The 25,115-nt window shown below is 41.7% G+C and overlaps 2 protein-coding genes across 4 annotated transcripts in view; one reads left to right on the top strand and one right to left on the bottom strand.

Annotated features, from left to right (window-relative positions):
- Window positions 1–7,955, bottom strand: part of MOB3A (MOB kinase activator 3A) — a 34,498-nt gene extending 26,543 nt beyond the window's left edge. The window contains exon 1 of the mRNA XM_070746816.1: window positions 7,819–7,955. The gene's annotated coding sequence lies outside the window, so the exon portion shown is untranslated. The remainder of the gene's footprint in view (window positions 1–7,818) is intronic.
- Window positions 7,713–25,115, top strand: part of IZUMO4 (IZUMO family member 4) — a 43,130-nt gene continuing 25,727 nt past the window's right edge. For 2 of the 3 annotated variants that reach the window (XM_070746803.1, XM_070746794.1), the window contains exons 1-2: window positions 7,713–7,894; window positions 21,730–21,810. In XM_070746803.1, the coding sequence (XP_070602904.1) occupies window positions 7,744–7,894; window positions 21,730–21,810 (232 nt within the window). In that variant the 5' untranslated portion in view covers window positions 7,713–7,743. Of the gene's footprint in view, window positions 7,895–18,271; window positions 18,507–21,729; window positions 21,811–25,115 lie in introns of those variants that run through there. The other variant, XM_070746785.1, reaches the window with a different exon arrangement.

The raw sequence follows: 25,115 nt of genomic DNA, 5'->3' as shown, positions 1-25,115 counted from the left end.
TTGCCCACCCCTTCCTTCCTTCTCCAGATGGAGAGAAGCTTCTGTCTCTCTGATTTTCTCTGCCTTTTATTTCTGCTTTTGGGCAGTTCTTTACTTCTCTTTCAAAATATTCCTTTCAGGTGCCTCTCTTCAACTAACCTACATTGTCAGTTGAGAAAACATAGTGGAGGCTTTGCCTGAAAGTAGCTTTGGATTCCTTTTCTTCCTCTTCCTCCCTTTTTTCCCCCTGAGAGGTGGGGTGGGGGTTGCTTTAAATAATTAAAAATGAGCATTTATTGGACTTTTGCAAAAGGGCATGGAAAGAGAATTTCTCCTTCCTTCCTCCCTCCCTCCATTTCTCCTTCCTTCCTTCTTTTCTCCCTTCATTTCTCCTCCCTTCCTTCCTTCCTTCCAACCTCCGCGGGGTGGTCACAGACAGCGGGCGGGCCACATCCGGCCCCTGGGCCGCACTTTGCCCAGGTGGTGGAATGTCTTAAGCATAAAACGTATCAGGAAAGACTTAATGATCCCAATCTGGAGGACAGAAAGAAAAGGGGGGACATGAGCGAAACATTTAAATATGTTAAAGGGTTAAATAAGGTCCAGGAGGGAAGTGTTTTTAATAGGAAAGTGATCACAAGAACAAGGGGGCACAATCTGAAGTTAGTTGGGGAAAGATCAAAAGCAACATGAGAAAATATTATTTTACTGAAAGAGTAGTAGATCCTTGGAACAAACTTCCAGCAGACGTGGTAGATAAATCCACAGTAACTGAATTTAAACATGCCTGGGATAAACATATATCCAACCTAAGATAAAATACAGAAAATAGTATAAGGGCAGACTAGATGGACCATGAGGTCTTTTTCTGCCGTCAGACTTCTATGTTTCTATGTCTGATCTAGCTCTATTTCTTCCTCACTCTCATTCTCTGCATCAGCTGGCAAAACCACTGGCCCCGTGTACCAAGATGGGCCTGGCTCATCCTCCTCTGAATCTATCATTACCAGAGTTGGTCGAAGACCACTCACAACAATAACCTTTCGTTTAATGACTAGAGTTATGAAAGAGTTGGAAAAGTGATTTTTGACTGGTCCTTGCACTTAGGAATATTACAGACCCCATGATCTGTGGAAATTTGGACACTTGACAACCAGCTTATATGTCTGATGGTTACTGCATTCCTGGGTAATATGATCACCATCGTCCCATGGGGCTTCCAACAAACAAAATTAATTTATTAGATTTAATCTATTAGATTTATAGGCCACCCAACTCCTTCTGGACTCTAATGGGGAAGGGGAAGCTATTTAACAACGTGATCTGGGGTTTATGGATTTTTCCCTTTATCCCTAGTAAACGATGCTGGAACAAAGAAGTGGGGAAAGTATTTTAATAGCTCTGTTTTTAAACAAGCTGAAGTAGATAAAGGTCCTCCGAAAAGTAGAAACATTTTGGACTCTCCCCTTCCGGGATACCCAAATCACATCTTGTTATTTTAAAAACAAAACTGTTAAGACTTTGTATAATCAGACTGCTGTCTTCTTAACAGTTCTTTGAAATGATCACATTTTCAAGACGAGTTCCAGTCACAGGAAATTCTTTGTGCATTTCTAAGTGGAACTGAGCCAGGCTTTTCAGAGAAAATCTTATTTATTTATTTATTTATTTATTTATTTATTTATTTATTTATTCATTCATTCATTCATTCATTCATTCATTCATTCATTCATTCATTCATTCATTCATTCATTCATTCATTGGATTTGTATGCCGCCCCTCTCCGGAGACTCGGGGTGGCTAACAGCAACAATAAAGCAGTGTACAATAGTAGTCTGATGTTAGAAATAATTAAAAGCCCATTAATATAAAAAAACCAAACATACATACATACATACCATGCATACAATTGTAAAGGCCTAGGGGGAAGAGGGTCTCAATTCCCCCATGCCTGATGGCAGAGGTGGGTTTTAAACAGCTTACGAAAGGCAAGGAGGGTGGGGGCAATTCTAATCTTTGGGGGGAGTTGGTTCCAGAGGGCCGGGGACACCACAGAGAAGGCTCTTCCCCTGGGTCCCGCCAAGCGACATTCTTTAGTTGATGGGACCCGGAGAAGATCCACTCTGTGGGACCTAAATGGTCGCTGGGATTCGTGCAGCAGAAGGCGGTCCCTGAGATAATCTGGTCTGGTGCCATGAAGGGATTTATAGGTCATAACCAACACTTTGAATTGTGATTCCCTCCATCATGTTAGAAATGACACTCCAACAGAAGGTTGGCTTGGACAGATTCTACTCTGATTTTTCCAGAATATACAGAGAATTTAGCCCCCAATTTTAGAGAGCCAAAACTTCTGTGATGAATTTCCTGATTGTCCCTCGGGATTCATCACCTGAAAAATAGGTTACTAGTGAGCACTCAGAGGGCACAGGCATGAAAGGCTAGGATAAATAATAACTCACTTAGTAGTGATAAACATTGGTGATCTTTAGAACACAAAACAACGATCTGCTGAAGATCACAAGGTTATTCTGAATTGTGTGTACACAAGATAGGATAAGTGGCAAAACTCCAGCCTTGCCACTTACAAAGACATTAAATAGTACTGAGCTTAATATAAGCAGCCATTTAAACAGCCTTATAATACACACTCACTACTTAATACACCAGACAATAGTAGGTGAAAATGGAGTTGGATAGCTTGGCAGATCAACATACAATGGTAACCCAAACCCCGTTTTAAGAGGTTGTGGGAAGTTTTTATTAAACGAGGCATATTAGTCCTGGGTTAGAAAATTCGGAAAACTTACTTACTTACTTACTTACTTACTTACTTACTTACTTACTTACTTACTTACTTACTTTGTTTATTTATTTATTTATTTATAGATTTGTATGCCGCCCCTCTCTGTAGACTAGCTGTTGTCTAGATTTATGCAGCCCTGATAATAATAATAATTATTATTATTATTATTATTGTTGTTGTTATTATTATTATTATTATTATTATTATTATTAATTGGATTTGTATGCCGCCCCTCTCCATAGACTCGGGGCGGCTAACAACAATAATAAAAACAACATGTACAATCCAATAATAAAAAACAACTAAAACCCCTATTATAAAACCAAACATACACACAAACATACCATGCATAATTTGTAATGGCCTAGGGGGAAGGCTATCTCAACTCCCCCATGCCTGGCAGTATAAATGAGTCTTGAGTAGTTTACGAAAGACAGGGAGGGTGGGGGCAGTTCTAATCTCTGGGGGGAGTTGGTTCTAGAGGGCTGGGGCCACCACAGAGAAGGCTCTTCCCCTGGGGCCCGCCAAACGACATTGTTTAGTCAACAGGACCCGGAGAAGGCCAACTCTGTGGGACCTTATCGGTTGCTGGGATTCGTGCAGTAGCAGGCGGTTCCGAAGGTAATCTGGTTCAATGCCATAATAATAGCAACAGAGTTGGAAGGGACCTTGGAGGTCATCTAGTCCAACCCCCTGCTTAGGCAGGAAACCCTACACTACTTCAGACAGATGGTTATCCAACATCTTCTTAAAAACGTCCAGTGTTAGGGCATCCACAACTTCTGGAGGCAATTTGTTCCACTGATCGACAATTGTGACTGTCAGGAAATTTCTCCTTAGTTCTAAGTTATTTCTCTCTTTGTTTAGTTTCCACCCATTGCTTCTTGTTCTACCCTCAGGTGTTTTGGAGAATAGGTTGACTCCCTCTTCTTTGTGGCAACTCCTGAGATATTGGAAGACTGCTATCACGTCCCCCCTGGTCTTTCTTTTCATTAAACTAGACATGCCCAGTTCCTGCAACTGTTCATCATATGTTTTAGCCTCTAGTCCTCTAAAACAGTATTTCCCAACCTTGGCAACTTGGAGATATTTGGAGTTCAACTCCCAGAATTCCCCAGCCAGCGAATGCTGGCTGGGGACTTCTGGGAGTTGAAGTCCAAATATCTCCAAGTTGCCAAGGTTGGGAAACACTGCTCTAAAACATCTGATCTGGCAGACTTTGTCAATATACTGAGTTTACCAGCCATTACAAGGAAGCAAACCATACTTGTTAACCAGGTTTCAGTTTGTTGTGTGAAACCCAGCAACCGTGAATGAAAGCAAGAGAATCCAGTCAGATTTCCTGGACTTTCAACAGACGTTGAAACTCTAGCAACCCTCTTTCCCAATACAGCCTCCACCCCAGTGCCAAGGAAATCTGGAATTAAGCAACACCATTGACAAGCCTGCTGTCCTCCAGATTTGTTAAACTATAACTCTCAAGGTCCTCCACCATCTTGACTGTCTGACAAGAATGCAGGCTGGGATTTGGAGATGACCAGATATACAACCCATCATAAGAACCTAAGAAGAGCCATGCTGAATCAGGCCAAAGCCCATTGAGTCTAGCATTCTATGTCACACAGTGGCCCACCAATTGTCCATGGGGATCTTGAGTAGAAAGTGAAGGCAAGACCCTCCCTTTCCCTTGACCCCCAACAAATGGTACTCAAGGGAACCCTGCCTGCCTCAACCAACATAGAAGCGACACGTGGACATCCGTTTCAATAACCACCGATACACTTGGCATCCATGAATCTGTCTAATCCTGCCTTGAAGCCATCCATGCTGACAGCTGTCATGACCTCGTCTGGAAGTGAATTCCATAAACCAACGACCCTCTGGGTGAAGAAATATTTCCCTTGATTTGTCCTCAATTTCTTACTTATAAGCTTTAGGGAGTGCCCCCTTGTCCAGGTATTGTGTGATAGAGAAAATATTTTTCTCTATCCACCTTTTCTACCCCATGCATGATTTTATACACTTCAATTAAGTCACCCCTTAAACTCCGCCTTTCAAGGCTGAAGAGACCAAGGCATTGCAACCTGGTTTCATAAGGGAGGGGCTCCATTTCCTTGATCATGTTTGAGAAGGTGGTGGTGGTGGAAACAATGATTTTATATGATATTTCTTGACCTCTCTTCTCTCAGGGCCCTTCCCCATTATAAAAAACACAGAAAACATCTAAAGATGTTTTATTTATATGTATTATATTCAGACAGAGGTTGCAACCTACCTCTGCTACCAGTGCTGATGCGCCCACAACTCTGGGTGACTGGGGGGAGGGGACGTGTCGGAGTGAGATTTGGCGTCTGCGCATTTCCAGGAAGCAAATCTCGCGAGAAGACGTGCTGGTGCACAAGATTCTGGTTATTGTTTTGCTTCCCTGCATGTAGAAAAATAGCCAAAATTGCTGAAATCTCACACGCCTGAGCATGCGCAGAAGCCAAATCTCGCTCCGATACACGCCCCATCCACCGGTCACCTAGAGCTGCGCGTGAAGATCCATTTTCACTACCAGAACGCCGCCCTCCCGCCCGATCTGGTAGCAACACAATACTGGTTGTATTTACTGATATTTACCATATTGAAAATTAAAACTGCCGCCACCGCTGGTTCTCATGATATTCATTCATTCATTCATTCATTCGATTTCTATGCCACCCAATCCCGAAGGCCTCAGGGTGGCTTACAACAATAGTATGAGTACAATATAAATAGATACAAAACAGTAAAACATAGAAACATAGAAGATTGACGGCAGAAAAAGACCTCATGGTCCATCTAGTCTGCCCTTATACTATTTCCTGTATTTTATCTTAGGATGGATATATATTTATCCCAGGCATGTTTAAATTCAGTTACTGCGGATTTACCAACCACATCTACTGGAAGTTTGTTCCAAGCATCTACTACTCTTTCAGTAAAATAATATTTTCTCACGTTACTTCTGATCTTTCCCCCAACTAACCTCAGATTATGCCCCCTTGTTCTTGTGTTCACTTTCCTATTAAAAACACTTCCCTCCTGAACCTTATTTAACCTTTTAACATATTTAAATGTTTTGATCATGTCCCCCCTTTCCCTTCTGTCCTCCAGACTACATAGAAATCTTTCCTGATAAGTTTTATGCTTAAAACCTTCCACCATTTTTGTAGCCCGTCTTTGGACCCGTTCAATTTTATCAATATCCTTTTGTAGGTAAGGCCTCCAGAACTGAACACAGTATTCCAAATGTGGTCCCACCAGGGCTCCATACAGCGGGATCACAATCTCCCTTTGATTTGTTGTTTTTTTTGTTCTTTACAAAGCAAAAGCAATATCATTTAGCAGCAATTAAAAGCACCTTCAATTAGAGTTTTAAAAAAACAAGATCCATTTAGAAATGGAAATAAGTTGCTGATTTTTTTAAACTGAAAATATGACATCTGTACATTTACAATAAAATTAGAAGGGAAATTGTCATTAAGGTTAAAACATAACTAAAACCCGGTAAAAAGTTATTATAAAAAATAGCAATCACGCTCATATACATACACACCCTATTTTCCCCAAAGTAAGACATCCCCTGATAATAAGCCCAATTGGGCTTTTGAGTGCATGGCAATAAGGTCAAGCACTTATTTCAGGGTTCAAAATAATGTAAGACGGGGTCTTATTTTGGGGGGAAACATAGTAGTTTGATGGGAATCGTTTAATAGGCTAGCAAATATTTTCGAATTTGTGGATCCCTGAAAGATCTGCAGGGGTTCCAGGACCCACATTTTCATAGGTTTTCTAAAGATTGCAGAGACCCTTGGCAATATCCAAGTAAAAATGTTTGTACTATTTCACTCAGCAGTCAAAATCATTTTTGCCAATGCCGATCACAAAACCAAAACTAAAGGAGGAAAAAAACAAAAGACAATTTTATTCTTTAAAAATAGTGTTTCCCTGGCCTCAGCAACTTCTAACATGGGTGGATTCAACCCCCAGAATTTCCCTCAAGATAGTTGGGGAACTATGGGGCATCTTAAAATTTCCCAAGGTTGAGAATTCACACTGTTTTGGAAAGATCGCCTTAAGGTCAGGAAAGTAAGACAACCGCTGTTTGCAAACCGCCTCCACATGACGGATATTCACAGCTATTGAATGGCAGAAACCAGCTTGGTGAAACTTTCCCATAAATACCACGGAGGTAAACTGGATCAACCCATCCGGAGTAGGAAAGGTGGTAAGATCAGGTGCATTTCCCCCAGCCAGATGCCAATCTCCTTGACGGAAAGCATTTTTATTTTTCTTTCTGCCCTTCACCCTTAAAGGGCTGTTTGGAGCCCCTCTTCCTTCTACTATGCCCTTACTACATTGCTCCTCTACTATGCCTTCACTACATCGCTCCTCTATTCATTTGACTTCTATGCCGACCAATCCCAAGACTACTATGCCTTTCCTACATTGCTCCTCTACTATGCCTTCACTACATTGCTCCTCTACTATACCTTTACTGTTTATTTATTTGACTTCTATGCTGCCCAATCCCAAAAGACTACTATGCCTTTAATACATTTATTTATTTCTTTGATTTGTATGCCACCCCTCCCCGAGGACATTGCTCCTCTACTATGCCTTCACTACACTGTTCATCTACTATACCTTTGCATTGCTCCTCTACTATGCTTTTAATACATCGCTCCTCTACTCTGCCTTTACTACATCGCTCCTCTACTATGCTTTTAATACATCGCTCCTCTTATTATACTACATTGTTCCTCTACTATGCCTTTGCTACTCCTTACTGTCTCTTTACTACTCCCGCAAGGAGGGCCGCTTGGGATAGAAGACAGCGGAAATCCAACCGCACGAGGCGATTGCTCCTCATTGCAACACCGGATTAAAGAGAGCCGGCGATCGTTACTTTTCCGGCGGGGGGGAGGGGAGGAATGCAACACAAGCGAAAGCAAACAAGCAAAAAGAAAGAAAAGGACGCGGGCAAAATCCACACGTGCAATCCTTACCTTCTTCGGTCTCGACGAAAACCTCCCCAACGCCGCTCTCTCCGGAGCCTCCGAAAGGCGTCTGTCCGCCCTGCAGGCAAGATTTGAACCAAGCGCCACCCCTTCCGCCTCTCCTGCCCGGCCTCAGCCCGGCTTCCTTCCCTTAAGCGGATATTAGAAGACCCGCATCTTTTTGCCTGAAGGATGGCGCGGGGTGGGGGATTCCCTACCCGGAAATCTTTCGCTGGAAAGAAAAATCAAGCGGGTTTTTTTCCATTGCCCTGCGCGACCTCTCCGCGTGGATAGAGGAGATAATATGGGTGGAAGGTTTATTTTTATTTGGCTAGGTTTCTGTTCTCCTTTTTTTGGGTTCACTCTCCCTGATCGATGGATAATAATAACAACAACAACAACAACAACAACAACAACAACAATAATAATAATAATAATAATTGGAGGAGGAGTAGACTGATTCGCCCCCTCTGCTGACTATAGCACTTGAGAATGGTATGATTGTGTAATATTGATTGTTTTTAATATTAAGGGGTTTTAATCCTACTTTTTATTAATATTAGATTTGTGCCACTGTTTATTGTATTTTATTATTGTTGTGAGCCACCCCGAGTCCTCGGAGAGGGGCGATATACAAATCTAATAATTTTTATTATTATTATTATTATTATTATTATTATTATTATACAGTGGAACCTCGGTATTGTAATAACAATAATAATAACAACAACAGAGTTGGAAGGAACCTTGGAGGTCTTCTAGTCCAACCACCTGCTTAGGCAGGAAACCCTACACTATTTCAGATAGATGGTTATCCAACATCTGCTTAAAAACTTCCAATGTTGGAGCATTCACAACTTCTGGAGGCAAGCTGTTCCACTGGTTAATTGTTCTCACTGCCAGGAAATTTCTCCTTAGTTCTAAGTTGCTTCTCTCCTTGTTTAGTTTCCACCCATTGCTTCTTGTTCTACCCTCAGGTGCTTTGGAGAATTGTCTGACTCCTTCTTCTTTGTGGCAACCCCTGAGATTTTTTATTTATTAGATTTATATTTGTATTTATTAGATTTGTTCCAGAGGGTCAGGGCCGCCACAGAGAAGGCTGTTTTCCTGGGTCCCGCCAAACGACATTGCTTAGTCGACGGGACCCGGAGAAGGCCAAATCTGGGACCTAACCGGTCGCTGGGATTCGTGCAGCAGAAGGCGGTTCCAGAAGGCGATATCAGAAGACTGCTATCATGTCTCCCCTGGTCCTTCTTTTCATTAAACTAGCCATGGTCACTTCTTTCTATCCCCCCCACCACCACTCACTGCTAACCCACATTCTGTAAAAGACCTTGGAATACTAATATCGAATGACCTAAGTGCTAAAGGCCACTGCAACGATATCACCAAAAAAGCCTCTAGAGTTGTTAACCTGATCCTACGCAGCTTCTGCTCAGGCAATCTCACACTACTCACAAGAGCCTACAAAACTTTTGCCAGACCAATCCTAGACTACTGCTCATCTGTCTGGAACCCATACCACATCTCGGACATCAACACCCTTGAAAATGTCCAAAGATATTTCACCAGAAGAGCCCTTCACTCTTCCACTCGAAACAGAATATCCTACGAAAATAGACTAACAATCCTGGGCCTAGAAAGCCTAGAACTACGGCGCCTAAAACACGATTTGAGTATTGCCCATAAGATCATATGCTGCAATGTCGTACCGGTCAATGACTACTTCAGCTTCAACCACAATAACACAAGAGCATGCAACAGATTCAAACAATACGAACTGCTCCAAACTTGACTGTAAAAAAATATGATTTCCACAATCGAGTTATCGAAGCGTGGAACTCATTACCAGACTCAATTGTGTCAACCCCTAACCCCCAACACTTCTCCCTTAGACTCTCCACGATTGACCTCTCCAGGTTCCTAAGAGGCCAGTAAGGGGCGTACATAAGTGCACTGTGTTCCTTTCGTCCCCTGTCCAATTGTCTTTCCTTTCTTTCACCTATCTTATATATTCTCTTCCTTTCATATATCCTCTCCTCTAAGTTCACTTTCACCCTCTTTTATATTATCACATGTCTATTTTTCTTCCTATGTATTTGTGTATTGGATGAATGAATGAATGAATGAATGAATAAATAAATAAATAAATAAATAAATAAATAAACCGCAGCAGCAAAAGGAACCAAGGATTGTAGACTTGGGGTGGTTCACAACACAGGTAAATACAAAAAAAACCATATAAGAAATCTAACTTAAAATATTTATTTATTTGTTTGTTTATTTATTAAATTTGTATGCCACCCCTCTCCGTAGACACTAAAACCCCAATTTTTAAAACCAATCATCCCCATTCATCCTATCATACATTCAGTAATGGGCTGCTGTCTCCATGGAGGGGCGGCACAGTGGGGTAGTAAAGTTTATGCACTATTTATGGAATACTTAATAGTCTTTTTTATTGTCCTTCCTTCTCTAGTACCTTCGTACAGGGGTAGGCAAAGTCGGCTCTTCTATGACATGTGGACTTCAACTCCCAGAATTCCTGACCTAGCCTGACTGTCTCAGGAATTCTGGGAGAACAGCTTGTCTGCCGAGGTTGTGAGCGCTCCAACACTTGAGACTTTCAAAGAGAGATTGGACTGCCATTTGTCCAAAATGTTGCAGGGACTCCTGCCTGAACAGGGGGTTGGACTAGGGGGTTGGACTAGATCAGCGAATGCTGGCTGGGGAATTCTGGGAGCTGAAGTCCAGATATCTTCAAGTTGCCAAGGTTGGGAAACACTGGAATAGATGATCTACAAGGTCCCTTCCAATTCTAATGAATAAATAAATAAAAGCTTGGGCATTTTTCTAGCAATTCCCCACTGCAGAATCTACAGAAAATGAAACCTCTAAAAATAGAAGATAAAAATTATGATATTTCATTCCATGTCACATTGCAATTATATTCATTCTTTTAATTCATATTACTATACCATCCTTTATTGTTTTATTATTTTTGCTACTGGTATGCTGACAGGTTTTTTTGGGAGGGGGTATAAATTTGTTTTTATTTTTTTCTCCCCCTTAAAATAAAACATACATGAATAAAAACACGACATCAATGTCTAACAATATATATATGTATAGAATTTTCTTATCTAGTAAACACCTAATGAAGCACCTTAAGCTTTCAATTTTCATTTAAACTATCATGACTACATTCGAACTACTGGTAATTAACAAATAAAAATAAACATACAACTTCAGTGCCTTTATATATATATATGACGGTCTTGGTATATTCGGGTTTCTTCCTGTGTAGGATTTAGAAATTTCTGGCGACGTTTCGACAAGATCCCACTCGTCATCTTCAGGCTGGTGTTTCTGTCCTTGTGCTAGGGCGAACACAGCGAGACCTGAGCTGCCTTCCTTCTATAAATACTGGTGGCTGGGTGTGGTTTGATGACTCAGCAATTGCCTGCTGTGTAGAAACTTCCTGGTGAGTCAGTAGGGTAATACCTGGGGTCGTTGATGTAACTGAGGTATGCTGATTAGTTAATGGTTGTGGATTAGGCGTGATATCCTGAGTAGTTGGAGCTTGCAGGCTACTTGATTGTTTTGCAATGTGTGTTCTGAGTCTGGTTTCAGTTTCTATGGCTGGGATACATTTGAGGGCTGGTTTCCAGATGTCTGGTAGGCGGGAGGTATCATCCCGCTTGTTCATATTTTGGGGATGTTTTTCTATCTCGATGGCTTCCATGATTATTCTTTTGCTGTAGTGTTGTGTTTTGGAAATTAATTTAGTACTGTCAAAATCAATTTCATGTCCTGTAGTTTTGAAGTGTTGGAAAAGGGAGGAGGTTTTTTCTTTTTTCCTTAATGCATTCTTATGTTCTGCAACACCTGCATTTACTCTCCTGTTAGTTTGTCCAATATATGTGGCTGGGCAGATTTTACACGGTATTTGATAAACTCCCTGGTTTTCTAGCTGGATATTGTCTTTGAGGTTTCTTAGGATGTTGGCTACTGTATTTTTTTATCTGTACCAAAGGCTGTCTTGATGTTGTGTTTGCGGAGAATTTTACTGATTTTATCTGTGGTGCCTTTGATGTAAGGGAGGAGGGCGATGCCATTGTCCTGTTCTGTGTCTTGGTTCTTGGGGGGTGTCTCTTTTTGGATTAAGTTGGTGATTGCCTCTCTTTGGAATCCATTGGAAATTTATATATATATATATGTATATATGTGTGTGTGTGTGTGTGTGTGTGTGTGTGTGTATATATATATATATATATATATATATATATATATATATATATATATATGTGTGTGTTTTTCTTAAGTCGGATCACCCTGGTATATTTAAGGAACGTCACAGCTCCTTTTTGCCTCTAGGCCCAACCCAGGACCACTACAAGGCAGTTAATATATTTATAGCCGACAACTATATTCTGTATGTGTTAAAATGTTTTCAGCTGGAATTTTTTAAAATTAAGGGAGACTAGGATGGTCCCATTTCGGCCTTATTAGGCCTCATCAGCTAGCCACACCCAGTAAAAGAAAGGGGTGTGGCTAGCTGATGAGGCCTAATAAGGCCGAAATGGGACCATCCTAGTCTCCCTTAATTTTAAAAAATTCCAGCTGAAAACATTTTAACATATATATATATATATATATATATATACCCTGTTTCCCCGATAGTAAGACACCCCCGATTGTAAGACGTATCGGGGGTTTCAGGGGGGTCGGCTAATATAAGCCGTACCCCGAAAGTAAGACATATGTCTTACTTTCGGGGAAACACGGGGGTATTGCTGGGGGGGAGCCCAATGACGTCGCTTCCAAGCTCCCCACGTGCCCCTCGCCTTCGCCTCGCCGCAGCGCCACCGCCTCTTCCCCGGCTTGGCAAAGCGAAGGACGGCGCTGGTCCGAAGCGAGCCGAGCGGGCGGCGGCTTGCAGCAAAGGCGCTCGTCCCAGCAACCGAGTCCTGCCGAGGCTCGGCTGCAAGCGGCCAGCGAGGCCGACCAGCTCCAAGGCGAGCGGCCGGAGCTGCGCCCTCCTTCGCCCGCCTCCTTTCCGGCAGGCAGGTGGGGCTGCCCAACTGCGCAGAGCGGCTCCTCCCCTCCAGACACACGCTTCCCCGACACGCGTCTGTGGCTCCACGCGTGCACGCCGCTTGGAGCCCTGAGGTTGAATTTGGAAGAGGGCTCACGAGGCTCCTGTCCCGCGGCTGCCCTTCTGGACTCTGGGGAGATGCCTTCGGGAACGCGACCCTTTCAATTTTTTTCCAATGTAAGACATACCCCGAAAGTAAGACGTAGTGGGGCTTTTGGGGGTAAAAAGAAAGTAAGACACTGTCTTACTTTCGGGGAAACACGGTATATATATATATATATATATACGTATGTATGTATGTATGTATGTATATATGTATATACATATGTTTTCATAGATTTTCACGGGTACTGTATATGTATATAGATTGTTCTGAGTTCGGGTTTTGCCCCATGTAATATTTTGCATGTCTATGCGACGTTTCGGTGAAATCACATTCACCATCATCAGGCTGAAGTTGTAAGCTTCGTGCTGCTGTAAATATAGTATAATTTTCTTATCAACTAAGAAAAAAAGTCACTCCAACAGTTAAACAGTTAATTAACAAGTAAGAATAACATTTATATCTTTAAAATAGTATAAATAATAAACTACCTTAAATTTGTGTAACGTTATTATCTAGTGCTATCACCATTTCTTTTTTCATCTGGGTCCCTACCATCTAATTTCTAATTCTTTTACATCACATCCAAAACAATTATTTATTTTAAATATTTTTGATTTCCATCCATTCATAAAACATCCCCCAAATTTTATAATATTCCAAATCTTCTTTATCTAATGTTTTTATTATTTTTTCCCATTTTACTGTTGTAAGCCATAATGAGATGGGTAGCAAATGCATTTATCAAATAAATAAATTTAACAAATTCATAGACTCAAAACTAGTGAAAGCATCCAAGACAGCAGTTTAAGATAGATCTCAATTTATGAGAGGTCATATAGCAACTGTTCAAAGTTACAATGAGCCCCCTGCAAAAGCTATTTATTACCCAATTTTAAAGTTACTATGTCCTTTCAGTCCTGCAGTCAAATAATCATATTTTGGCTTCTCAGCAACCAGCCTTCATTTATGGCTACATACAACGCCTGGGGCATGTAATTACAATTTACGAAGGTTTTGCTGGAAAATGGCCTTTCCTATTTCCAGCAAAACTCATCCTACAGCAAACAACGGATTTGCTTAATGACCAGGGCGTTTCCTTAAAATCACTGCAAACAAAAGTTGTAAAATTGAGTCCGTCATATGGTGATCCACTTTATAATCTTCCTGACCGTAGTTGCCAAGCTCAATTACGGTCATATCTCAAGGACTATTTGTACAAACACAACACACAATTAACCAGCAGAACAAGTTGCCTTCAGAAATAATAGATCGATGATGGCGAATCTATGGCACGCAAAGACCTCTCTGCGGGTACGTGAGCCGTCACCCAATCTCAGCTTCGCCACAGATGCACACGCACCTCCCACAGATTTTTGAATGTCTGCTGCACATGTGCGGGTTGCACACACATTACATGATGGGTTATAAGTGCAGGGAAGTCTACTAGGCCTAAAATGGGGTGTGGTGGTTGCGCTGCACCCCCCTACAGCCTGCTTTTGCTCCCAGGACGGTGAAGAGAGGCCTACTAGGCCCAAAATGGGGCACAGGGCGGCGCACGCATTTGACCCTGAAACAGATAAACCTCCAAGTGCTTCAAGGACCCTCTAAAAGGATGCAAATCCCCAGCTGTCTGCAAAGAATACAGTGGTACCTCTACCTACAAACACTTATGAACTTTTCTAGATAAGAACCTAGATAACCGGAAAAGGCAGGGAGAAGCCTCCATGGGGCCTCTCTAGGAATCTCCTGGGGGGAAACAGGGCTGGGAAAGGCAGGGAGAAGCCTCCGTGGGGCCTCTCTAGGAATCTCCTGGGGGGAAACAGGGCCGGAAAAGGCAGGGAGAAGCCTCCGTGGGGCCTCTCCTGGGGGGGAAACAGGGCCGGAAAAGGCAGGGAGAAGCCTCTGTGGGGCCTCTCTAGGAATCTCCTGGGAGGAAACCCTGTGGTTTCCCCAATCGCATGCATTATTTGCTTTTGCATTGATTCCTATGGGGAAAATAGCTTCTTCTTACAAACTTCTACTTAAGAACCTGGTCACGGAACGAATTAAGTTTGTAAGTAGAGGGACCATTGTATTATAAATCCTTCCATTTCCCACTCTCCTGTCAACTAAAGAAGCTTCTTGAATAAGAAGTGAAATGTCTTCAAAAGAAAAAGAAAACCAAAAGAGTCCAGTTGCCTCCTGAAAAAGCACCCTTGGGACATCCCACACTAAACAAGTGCTCTGCTTGCTACCAAATTAAAAAGAGGAGCTGTGTAAGAAAGTTATTCAAATGCAGCAACCTGGCACCCCATTAAAAAAGGGGGGAGGAATCACCTATATAACATTTTCCCACAAAATGGATACCTGCCCAAGTCTACCAAAAAATATCTGACCACTGCTACACAACCAATGCAAACTATGAGAAGGATATCGCTGCCATTTTTACAAATTTAACACCTTTGTATAGCCGCCCAATTCAAATACAGTGACTTCAAAACATCAAAAAAGTGTCAGAAACAAACAGCCATTACAACTGTTACAATAAATAAGCCATTGCTTATTTGACCCTTATTAGTATTATTATGTACATGACCCTTATGTAGTATTATCACCTAAACCCCAAAACTTTACACTTAGATTATCCACTGTTGACCTCTCCCGATTCCTAAGAGGTCAGTAAGGGGCGTGCATAAGTGCACCAGCATGCCTTCCGTCCTCTGTCCTAATATTTTTTCTCTTACTAGTATCATGTATATAAACATTGTTATATCTTGGTATACCACCAATACATACTTGGCAAAACAAACTAATAAATATAAATAAATAAACGTAGACACCAAAGACAAATTCCTTGTGTGTCCAATGACACTTGGCCAATAAAGAATTCTATTTTCTAACTATACAACTTCATCCTAACACACCAGTAAAGCCATTCAAAACATCTTAAGTAAGACATGAGTAAATATTATTTGACTGAAAGAGTAGTAGATGCTTGGAACAAACTTTCAGTAGACGTGGTTGGTAAATCCACAGTAACTGAACTTAAACATGACTGGGATAAACATATATCCATCCTAAGATAAAATACAGGAAATAGTATAAGGGCAGACTAGATGGACCATGAGGTCTTTTTCTGCCGTCAATTTTCTATGTTTCTATGACACACAACTGAATAGCCCGAGAATAAAAATAGGAGTCATCTACCATGCACAATGTGAGGATTGAAACAGCTCCTGTTTTTATTTATCACATTAATTTAGGAGAAACAGATAGGAAACGAGTACTAGTAGTTTGTGATTATGGAGCACCAGGGACACCCAACTAGCAATCAGAAGACACAGCGAAAACTCCATAATCTCATAATAGAATAGAATTCTTCCTTGACCAAATGTGATTGGACACAGAAGAAGTTTGTATTTGATGCATATCTCTCAGTGTACATAAAAGAAAAAAATACATTTGTCAAGAATCATGAGGAACAACACTTAAGGATTGTCACAGGATACAAATAAGCAATCAGGAAATAATCAATAAGCAGGAATTACTACCAAAAAGGAGGGAAGTGTTTTTAATAGGAAAGTGAACACAAGAACAAGGGGACACAATCTGAAGTTAGTTGGGGGAAAGATCAAAGGCAACATGAGAAAATATTATTTTACTGAAAGAGTAGTAGATCCTTGGAACAAACTTCCAGCAGACGTGGTTGGTAAATCCACAGTAACTGAATTTAAACATGCCTGGAATAAACATATATCCATCCTAAGATAAAAATACAGGAAATAGTATAAGGGCAGACTAGATGGACCATGAGGTCTTTTTCTGCCGTCAATCTCCTATGTTTCTATGTTTCTAAAAAGCCATGTAGAAAATGATACTCTAATCTTTTATCTCAATCTTCCTTTCAATAAAATGAAGAAACAGCTGGGATTCTTTCACCTCTTTCAAAATATGTGGTTATTTGGTGCGCCAAGTTCTTGTAACACCTAACTTCAGCATGCTGGCTGGGGAATTCTGGGTGTTGAAGTCCACAAGACTTAAAATGACCAAGTTCGAGAAACATTCATTTATAAGGCAGGGGGTATCAAACTCATAGCCCGCGGGCAGGATGCATCACACTGGCCAGGCCCTTGCCCGGTTTAGCGAAGGGGGAGGAAGTTGTGATACATCCATTGTTGGGCTGCCCCCCGGTACGCCTGGGATTGCCGATTCATTAGCGGAAACGGTAATGCATGCACATCCCTGCGTCCCCGCTGCGCCCCTAAGCAAGAATTCGCTTCTGGAAGCAAACAAATCAGCAATTTTCAGCAATTTTTGGCCTTTCTTTGCTTCTGCACATGTGCGGAAGCAAAGAAATCGCCGAAACCTTGCGTGTGAGAACATCCTACATGGCATTGGGCCAGAATACATCCGGAACCGCCTTCTACCGCATGAATCCCAGCGGCCGATAAGGTCCCACAGAGTTGGCCTTCTCCGGGTCCCATCGACCAAATAATGTTGTTTGGCGGGCCCCAGGGGAAGAGCCTTCTCTGTGGTGGCCCCAACCCTCTGGAATCAACTCCCCCCAGAGATTAGAACAGCCCCCACCCTCCTTGTCTTTCGCAAAGTACTCAAGACCCACCTTTGTCGCCAGGCATGGGGGAGTTAGGATATTCCTTCCCCTAGGCCATTACAAGTTATATATGGTATGTTTGTGTGTATGTTTGGTTTTTATAATAAGGATTTTTAGTTGTTTTATTAAATTGGATTGTTACATGTTGTTTTATATCATTGTTGTTAGCCGCCCCGAGTCTGCGGAGAGGGGCGGCATACAAATCCAATCAATCAATCAATCAATCAATCAATCCTCGTGTGAGATTTTGGCAATTTTCATAGATTTCTTTGCTTCTGCACATGCGCAGAAGCAAATTCTTGTGCGGGGATGCGCGAACCTGCCGCTGCCCATAAGTGCGCCTGCGATGACCTCTGGGACTGGATACGTCATGCGACGGCGACATGACGATGTGAGCTTGACAGCCCTGATTTAAGGACTCCTGAATAGCCATGTTCAATTTGGCGACTCCAAAGGCATTGGTCTCCTGCTCCCAGAATTCCCACCTGACTTCCTTCCTCTGGAATTCTGGGAACTGAAGTTCAAAGTTCTTGGAGGTCACCAGGCTGGGTGTAGCTGTTCTGGAACAGCTGCATCTGTTCTGGAGAGTTCTGAAGCAGAATGCTCCACCCGCCACCACTGTCTGGTCTGGGGAGATCATGTTCTGGAATAAGGAACGCAGCCGAGAATGGGTTGCGGAAGCCTCTCTGTGGCCTTAGCAATTGTTCTGCTCCTTGAGCCTCGCCTTTCTCTGGCTTGCTTGCAGTGTGACCCCAATTTCACCAGCCACCTTTCCTCTTACGCCCTAAAATTGAGTCGCAAGTCTTGGGGGCTCGGGGTCGTGCCGTTGGCAGGACGGAGGCTGAGGGGCTGGGTTCAAGATACTCTTAGGGGATTGAACTTCAAGATTCCCCCCGACATACGTAAGTTGGTCCCCAAGCATATACCCGTATCTATTTCTTCTGGGCTTCAAACAAAGCTCAGTTCTAGATTCTTCAAACCAACATATAACTAGGGTTGCCAACTCAATCTGGCTCATAGGACGAGGTTATTTGGTCCTCTGCTTCTCTTATGCGTCCCTGGATCTCTCTCCCTCTCTCTTTCTTCAGTAGCTGAGTTAAAAAGGAGGCTTCACCAGTTGGATTTCTGTTCGTTGCAAAACCACTTAAGGCATAACAAACTGAGATACCCCAGGCTTATATGGTTTACGCATGGTATGATTGTGTTGTATGGTTTTAATGATGGGTTTTAGACGTTTTTAATATTAGATTTGTTATACACTATATTGTTACATTGATTGTTTTTAATATTAAGGGGTTTTAATTCTACTTTTATTAATTGTATTTGCATTAGTGTTTACTGTATTTATTGTTGTTGTGAGCCACCCCAAGCCTACGGAGAGGGGCAGCATACAAATCTAATAAATTATTATTATTATTATTATTATTATTATTATTATTATTATTATTATTATTATTATTATTATACCAGCATAATATGTGGGAATGGGATGTTCTAAAACCAGGGGTGTCAAACTCTATTTCATTGAGGGCATCATCAAGGTTGGGTTTGACCTTGGGGGGACAGGGTGGGTGTGGCCAGGGGGCATGGCCAGCATGATGTAACTTGTGTCAAGAGCACTTGTGGCCCAAGCGCTCTGCCAGCTAAAACAGGCTCCTGGGCTCTGTTTTCAGCCATGACAGCTCTATTTTCGCTGGCAAAGGGCTGCAGGAGGCCATTGCGGCTGAAAAAAGCTTGGAACGGCCCTCCTGAGCTCCGTTTTTGCCGACAGAGGCACCACAGGCCATTCCTTTGCTGTTTCCACTGAGGCCTCACAGGCCAAATCTTTTTTTTTCGGGTATAAAATTTTTCTTTATTTTTCTTTCACAATACAATAAAACAACATAAGCAATTAAAAACACAGAATCAATGCTTAAAATAATAATTAATAATATTTCTTAGATATGTTAAACATTCAGAGAGAGAAAAAAGCGCTAATAATACTTTAAATATGTACTTTTTATCCTCTTCTTTGCTAAGTCAATTAAAATTAACCACACATGAGATATATAAAAACATAGAAACATAGAAGACTGACGGCAGAAAAAGACCTCATGGTCCATCTAGTCTGCCCTTATATTATTTTCTGTATTTTATCTTAGGATGGATATATGTTTATCCCAGGCATGTTTAAATTCAGTTAATGTGGATTTACCAACCATGTCTGCTGGAAGTTTGTTCCAAGGATCTACTACTCTTTCAGTAAAATAATATTTTCTCATGTTGCTTTTGATCTTTCCCCCAACTAACTTCAGATTGTGTCCCCTTGTTCTTGTGTTCACTTTCCTATTAAAAACACTTCCCTCCTGAACCTTATTTAACCCTTTGACATATTTAAATGTTTCGATCATGTCCCCCCTTTTCCTTCTGTCCTCCAGACTATACAGATTGAGTTCATATTTCATCTACAAATAACAATATTATAAAATCCAGTCCCTTATATTCCCTTTTTCTATTTATAATTAAACATAAACATCTTAACATCTTAACTCAACATCTAATTTAATCCTTTCATTTCTGTGTTGACTCCTTATCCAATGCTGCCACCAATTCTTATTTCGTCATCTGGATCTTTAATAGATTAAAATTAAGTCATCATGTATTTCTTCAAAAGTATGTAAAAGAAAATAATTCTCAATTATTTTTAATTTCCAACCATTCATAAAACTTCCCCCACAGGCCAGATCTAAGCACCCAGTGGGCCACATTGAGGGTTGAGTTTGACGCCCCTGTTTTAAACCAGCGGTCTCCAACCTTTCTGGCTTTGCAGGCTGGCAGGGGGTGAGTGGCACACCTGAGTGTTTGTGTGTGTGTGACACTTCATTTGCGTGAATGGCAGGGGCAGCATGCCACCCACTCCCACAAATGGAACTACTCTCTCTGCGTGCAAGTGGAGCTGCATATGTCGGTGTTCGTCTGTCATTTCTGCGGCCCAGTTCAGAACAAGCTGCAGCCCGGTAGTGGGCCGGAGGTTGGAGACCCCTGTTCTAAACTCTGTTAAGGGTTCAAGATATTGGGCTACCTGGAGCTCATTTCTGCTTGTTGAAATAGTCAGTATTCTGCCCCTATAAAACAGGCAGCCTTTAACAGAATCCTAGTTCAGCTTGTGGAACTCATTGCCACAGGCGTGAAGTCCTCAGAATTTATTTTATTTTATTTTATATTTTATTTAGTCAAGTACATATTGGTAGTATACAAAAATATAACAATGTTTATATACATGATATTGGTACTATAAATAGATAAACATTATTAGGGGCAGTGGGGGCAGTAGGCACGCTGGTGCACTTGTGCACACCCCTTACTGACCTCTTAGGAATCAGGTGAGGTCAATAGTGGATAGTCTAAGGGTAATGTTTTGGGGGGTTGGTGATGAGTCTTCGGAGAGGGGTGGCATACAAATCTAATAAATTATTATTATTATTATTATTATTATTATTATTATTATTATACTGAGTCAGATAATGAGTGTAGTGTAGTGAGTGTAGTAACTACTCAGTTGCTTAAGTCGTATTTCCTACAGTCAAGTTCGGAGCGGTTTACTTTGAGTTTTTAATCTGTTGTGTGCTGCGTATTGTTGTGGTTGAAGCTGAAGTAGTCGTTGACAGGAAGGATGTTGTAGCAAATGATTCTATGGGCTATGCTTAGGTCGTGTTTAAGGTGACGTAGCTCTAAGCTTTCTAAACCTAGGATTTCAAGTCTGGTTGCGTAAGGCAGTGTTTCCTAACCTTGGCAACTTGAAGATATCTGGACTTCAACTCCCAGAATTCCCCAGCCAGCGAACGCTGGCTGGGGAATTCTGGGAGTTGAAGTCCAAATATCTTCAAGTTGCCAAGGTTGGGAAACACTGGCGTAGGGTATTCTGTTACGAGTGGAGAAGTGAGGACTCTTCTGTAATGTATCTACTAAAACTGGAATAAATTGGAAGATGAACATTTCAAGATAATAAGTAGCATACCGCCACTTTTATCAAGCCCTGACATTCAGATTTCCGATATTTCTAGAAAAAATCTAGATGGAGATGGGCTGGGTGCATAAAATTCTCTTGCTTTCTCTCCTTCCCCCACCCCAACCATGTCTCTGCAGCTGTGGAGAAGTTGCACACCATAGCTGCCACCGTGTATGGAAAACTTGATATGTTGTTCCAAAACCACAGCTACAAACCAGGTAAATACAGAGACATTACTACAGTTCATAGTAGTTTTCTTGCCTTCACTGTGAATTACCTTTGCTATATTTAATCATCAGGTAGATGCAAATGCTTTTACTTGGATTGGTATGAAATGGAACTGGTAGGAAGCAAAATCTCACAAGGGATTTTTTGCTTCCACACATGCACAGAAAAAAATTTCATTCACCTTTTTTTTTTGCTTCCATGCACATGTGGAAGCAAAAAATTGGCGACCTCTTACGCGCATGTGCGTGCTCTCACAAGATTTTACTTCCTGCGTATGCACAGAAGCAAATTCTCACTGGGACGCATGCGCTCACACACCAGACCCCCAAAGCTGTAAGTAAGTAAGTAAGTAAGTAAGTAAGTAAGTAAGTAAGTAAGTAAGTAAGTAAGTAAGTAAGTAAGTAAGTAAGTAAGTAAATCTGTCTGTCTGTCTGTCTGTCTGTCTATCATCTATCTATCTATCTATCTATCTATTTTATCTATCTATCTATCTATCATCTATATATCTATCTATCTATCTATCTATCTCATCTATCTATATTCTATCTATCTATCTTATCTATCCATCTATCTATATCTAATCTATCTATCTATCTATCTATATCTATCTATCTATCTATCTATCTATCTATCTATCAACTATCTATCTAACTATCTATCTATCTATCTATCTATCTACCTATCTACCTACCTACCTACCTACCTACCTGCCTATCATCTATCTATCTATCTATCTATCTATCTATCTATCTATCTATCTATCTATCTATCTAATTTATAGGCCACCCTTCTAGTGGACTCAGGGCAGCTTACAGCAATACAATAGTAACAAAGAAAAAAATAGTCCAATGCATAGAATAAAAACAAGTCAAAAATAAAACCCAGTATAAATAACATTCAACCATCCCTCATTCATGCTACTGGTTGGAGCAGAAACTATCACTCATGGCGCCAAGCCTGCTGGCACAAGTGTGTTTTCAATGCCTTTCAGAAGGCAAGGAGAGTGGGGGCGGTACAAATCTCTGGGGGGAGTTGGCTTCAGAGGCCTGGGGCTGCAACAGAGAAGACCCTTCCCCATGGTCCCATCAGCTGGCATTGCTTAGCTGATGGGACCCAGAGAAGGCTGACTCTATGTGACCTAATTGGTCGCTGGGATATGTATACTGCATGAGTCAAAAAGAGGGCGGGTAAAATATTTACTGACCCCTCACATCCTGGACACAAACTGTTTCAACTCCTACCCTCAAAACGTCGCTACAGAGCACTGCACACCAAGACAACTAGACACAAGAACAGTTTTTTCCCGAACGCCATCACTCTATTAAACAAATAATTCCCTCAACACTGTCAGACTTTCTACTAAATCTGCACTTCTATTCTACTAGTTTTTCTCATCATTCCTATCACCCATTTCCTCCCATGTTGACTGTATGACTGTAACTTGTTGCTTATATCCTAAGATTTTTATTAATATTGCTTCTTCATTGCTTATTTGACCCCTATGACAATCATTAAGTGTTGTACCACATGATTCTTGACAAATGTATATTTTATTTTATGTACGTTGAGAGCATATGCACCAAGACAAATTCCTTTTGTGTCCAATCACACTTGGCCAATAAAAATTCTATTCTATTCTATTCTATTCTATTCCATATAACAAAATGTATATTGTTAAGTGAAACTTAACAATATACATTTTGGACTTAATTATGGTCATATAAGTTGAGGACTACCTGTAATTGTAAGGAGTGTTGAGTCAATATTGATTCCTGGTCACTGCCTTAACCAGTCCCTGGCAGTGTTCTTAGTAAGATTTCAGAATTAGTTACCGTTCTTTTTCCTAGTACTGAAAGAAAGGGACTACCCCAAAGTCACTGAGTTGGCACGACTAGAATTTACAGACTTCTGGTTTCTAGCCTAAAAGTCCAAAGTGAACCACAATATTTCTATTAAATTCAAATAGTAAAAACTCCTGCCATTCACAAGAGTTGCTTTTTCATAACCTGAGTGTTTAAAGTGATTTGGATTCCCCCCACACACACCTGGAAGAATAATTGCGCGGGAGCAAAAACTACCAAAACCTCTCTCTCGCGCGCATCCCCTCGCAAGATTTTGGTGCATGTTTTCTTCCTGCGCATGCACAGAAGCAAAATCACCCCCTGGATATGCGCATGAATGCGAGAATCCTCATGCTGCATGCACAGTGCACTGTTAGCCGCAGGTAAGAGGGATCTGTCCCTGGTATGTAGGTAAAGCATTGTGTTAAGTCAAAACAAATCATATTATGGCGCAGTATGGAGTGTAATCTCAGCCATTATCTCCCTAAACCAAAGGGATTTTGTAAATCCGGTGGCTGAATTGTCCGAATTCTGGGAGAGCTGAAAATCCTCTGATCCGGATATATTCTGCATATTTACTAAATCCTGTTGGGAGAGTTTTGCGCATGCGGAAGTTAATCCACAAAGTAGCCACAGTTAACCACTATACCTATACAGTGGTACCTCATCATACGAACTTAATTGGTTCCAGGAGGAGGTTCGTAAGGTGAAAGGTTCGTAAGATGAAACAATGTTTCCCATAGGAATCAATGTAAAACCAAATAATACGTGCAAATCCTTCAGGAAAATCCCAAACTTTTGAAGGGAGGCGAACAGAGGGCAGGGAGGAGCAGCTAAAGGGGGCGGGTGGAAGAAGCAAGGCTAGGCTAAAGGGTGAGTGTTGTGATTCCGTCTGAGGCCCCTCAGGGAACGGCTGATCCTCTGCCGGCTTCCTGCTCAGAGGGGGAGGATGAGGAACAGGAGGTTCAGGCAGACGGGGAGGAGGAATCTCAGGCTGAGGGAGAGGGAGGACAGCCAGAGTCCCCCTCGGGGGAGCTCTCCCCAGCAAGCAGCCTGGATTCCTTAGATGAAAATGCACAAGCAATCATCGATCTCCAGCAGAGAAGAGCAACACAACGAAGGGGACAATTAGCCAGGTACTTTCAGCACTAAAGAGGCAACAGCTGGGTTTGGGTGTGGTGCTCTCCGGAAAGGCTGAAAAGGCAGACCCACCCTTCCTGGCTTGTGGAGTATTATCTTTGGGAGTCCTGGGACCTGGCTGTGATCTTTGGCGTCTTGGAATTCTGGTTTGTGACTTTGAATACTGAAACCTTGGGGGGAAAAGGTGTGGGTCTTATTCTCTACATTGGTGGGTGTGCCAGCAAGAAGTCTGCTGTATTGTCTGGCCGTCAGGACTCTGCTGTGAAGTCTCAAAGCCTGCCTGTTGGGAAGAACAGGTTTTTCTCTGTGTTTAT

This window comes from Erythrolamprus reginae, chromosome 1, assembly GCF_031021105.1.
Source record: "Erythrolamprus reginae isolate rEryReg1 chromosome 1, rEryReg1.hap1, whole genome shotgun sequence".
NCBI classification, from domain to species: domain Eukaryota; kingdom Metazoa; phylum Chordata; class Lepidosauria; order Squamata; family Dipsadidae; genus Erythrolamprus; species Erythrolamprus reginae.
Note: the sequence above shows the minus strand (reverse complement) of the source record. Positions and strands in the feature narration are given on the sequence as shown.